At 33.9% G+C, this 2,989-nt stretch overlaps 1 protein-coding gene across 1 annotated transcript; it reads left to right on the top strand.

Moving 5' to 3' along the window:
- Nucleotides 1-256: 256 nt before the first annotated feature.
- LOC122292767 (probable histone H2B.1) lies at nt 257-992 on the top strand. Its single transcript, XM_043101260.1, has one exon. The coding sequence runs from the start codon at nt 349-351 to the stop codon at nt 793-795; it is 447 nt and encodes a 148-aa protein (XP_042957194.1). The 5' UTR covers nt 257-348; the 3' UTR covers nt 796-992.
- Nucleotides 993-2,989: the final 1,997 nt, after the last annotated feature.

Below are 2,989 nucleotides of genomic sequence, written 5' to 3'. Positions count from 1 at the left end.
AAAGTAGCCGCTTCCTCATTTTCAAACGGTACCGCGAAAGCCAAAACAAACGAAAAATAAAATAAAAAAAGTTAGCGCCGAGCCAAACACGTCACGGAAATTTCGCGATCTAAAGCATCTCAACTGTCGATTTACTAGTCCGCTGGAAATCCATCAACGGTCCATAAACACTCCACATTATCAATCCTCGTGAAAGCTCCATTATCCAATGCCAATCCACTGTGTCTCTCTATATAAACTCTTTCCCAACACCTTCTCTTACATCAAAACCCTTATCGTAAAAGATTCGCTTCTCTACATTTACCATTGATTTTCTTCTTTAACCTTTTACTTTTTCAGAAATTCCCGATGGCCCCCAAAGCTGAAAAGAAGCCAGCCGAGAAGAAGCCCGCCGAGGAGAAAAAATCCACCGTGGCGGAGAAGGCACCGGCCGAGAAGAAGCCGAAGGCCGGGAAGAAGCTCCCGAAGGAAGGTGGTGCCGGTGCTGCCGACAAGAAGAAGAAGCGTACCAAGAAGAGCGTGGAGACCTACAAGATCTACATCTTTAAGGTGCTGAAGCAGGTTCACCCGGACATCGGGATCTCCAGCAAGGCTATGGGGATCATGAACAGCTTCATAAATGACATTTTCGAGAAGCTGGCCCAGGAGGCCTCTCGACTCGCCAGGTACAACAAGAAGCCCACCATCACCTCCCGGGAGATCCAGACCGCAGTGCGCCTCGTGCTACCTGGTGAGCTTGCCAAGCACGCCGTTTCTGAGGGGACCAAGGCGGTCACCAAGTTTACAAGCTCTTGAAGATTTGGCTGTGACAGTTGCTGATCTGATTACGTTTGTCTTTGTCTAGGGTTAGGATTAGGGTTAGTGGATGGATGTTCTTTAGTATCAGTTTCCTCTGCTTACTTTTATTATGGTTTGTATGTGAAGTTGGATCTGCTCGATCCGGTTTGTGTATGGTAGAAACTGAATTTGAAAAGTTTTTATTTTTGTTTCCATATCGTTGATATGCCCAATTCTATTGCGAATTTGGTTTCTTGAATTGGTTTCTCCCAGATGTGTAAGGTGTACGAAAAAAATTGCTCTTGTTGGGATGTTTCTTGATATGTGGCTTTTTGGTTACGGGTTGGAATTTTGTGTTGGTGTGAAGATTGTGGTCAAGAGAGGGTAAAAGCCTGAATGAATCGAGTATTGCTTCAAGAACGAGAAAGTTGGAGATAAAGGGTCTTTATAATATTTTATGATGACTCCTGGGGTGGCTTATAAGGAATGATTTCCAGCTACTTGTCGCTTATAGGTAGAAGAGTGAAAACTACCTTATGAGTTGCTCTGCCCATGGGAAGTTCTTGAATTGCCAACAGCTCAAGTAGGTGGAAGAGTGAAAACTATGTATCATTCACATTAGTGGTAATAAAAAGCTGACAGATTTACTAGACCAAGATCTCGGATTTCCTTTTGGGCTGAACCTTTTTTCTTCCCATTTTCGCACTTCATGTTCAATGATACTTTGTGTTTCTTTACAGATGCCATGTTTTCTTGAAGTAATTCTCAGAGTGCTTGAACTTGAAGTCTCCAAGCATTTTGTCATGGATGCAATTGATTCATTCCTGTTACAAGTGATGTTTGCAGTGCTAAACGTTATGCTATCTAATAAAAAGTCAGCAAATATGAGTTATATGAAAATAAATAAATATATTTTTAAAATAATTATGTCATATTTGTATACTTTATATACTTTACGACTATGTAGTATTATTTAATTATAAAATTATAAATAAATAACAAGATTGAGTAAATATCAATATATTATATAAATATAAAGCATAGGAGCCATCATAGTAGTTTATTAGTTTTTATTGATGTTTATAATTATATAAATTGTTATAAATATCACGCCTTAAATTTGTATTCTAGGAATTAGGCTTCGTTTGTAACAGTATCAAAACATTTTTTTTTTTTTCACTCAATGTTTAAATATCATTTAAATATAAATATTTTTTAATTTTAAATTATTCATTTAATTATTTAACTTTTTTAAACTTAAAAAAAATAAAAAAATTAATTTTTTTTAAATTTTAAAATAAAAATTATATTAAAAAAATATAAAAAGAAAGAAACAACAAATGCTGCCTAGGATAGGTACATAAATTTATTTTCATTAATATGAATAAAAGTGTAATCAGAGATTGTATTTACGGGGTAAGACTATTGGTTTGGATCAAAAAAATTGATCAAACTGAATGGTTTGGTCTAAATCTAACTAGATCGATAGTCTTATTAGTCAATCTCAAGGTGTAGATTTTTTGTACCGGATTGAACCAAGACCAACCAAATGTATATATAGTTTTACATATTTTTTTGCATATATATAATATATTATTTTATATAGTAGTTGTATAAATTAATTATGTAATTTTCATCATCACCATTAATCTCATATACAATGAAATTATCTAATATTTATTAACCATAGATAAAATGTTAAAGAGATCACTTAATATTAATTTTACTACTTTAATTTTTTTTATTGATTTTTTTGTCAAAAAAGAAAGAAGAAAAAAATGTCCATGAACCGAATAGACCGATAATTAACGGTTCGGTCTAACAAAAATGATGAATCAAAATTTTCGATGTGTGACCTCTTCGGAATGGAATCGGACCAATTACACCCATCACAGACATTCAACTTCGAAAATCCATAAATTATATTAAAAAAATATAAAAAGAAAGAAACAACAAATGCTGCCTAGGATAGGTACATAAATTTATTTTCATTCATACGAATAAAAGTGTAATCAGAGATTGTATTTACGGGGTAAGACTATTGGTTTGGATCGGAAAAATTGATCAGACTGAATGGTTTGATCCAAATCTAACCGGATTGATAGTCTTATTAGTTAGTCTCAAGGTATTGATTTTTTGTACCGATTGAACCAAGACCAACCAAATGTATATATAGTTTTACATATTTTTTACATATATATAATATATTATT

This window comes from Carya illinoinensis, chromosome 13 (assembly GCF_018687715.1).
Source record: "Carya illinoinensis cultivar Pawnee chromosome 13, C.illinoinensisPawnee_v1, whole genome shotgun sequence".
NCBI lineage: Eukaryota > Viridiplantae > Streptophyta > Magnoliopsida > Fagales > Juglandaceae > Carya > Carya illinoinensis.
Note: the sequence above shows the minus strand (reverse complement) of the source record. Positions and strands in the feature narration are given on the sequence as shown.

What these genes read in the sequence shown, in the direction of transcription:
- LOC122292767 (XM_043101260.1), top strand. Translation starts at nt 349, where the DNA reads ATGGCCCCCAAAGCTGAAAAGAAGCCAGCCGAGAAGAAGCCCGCCGAG.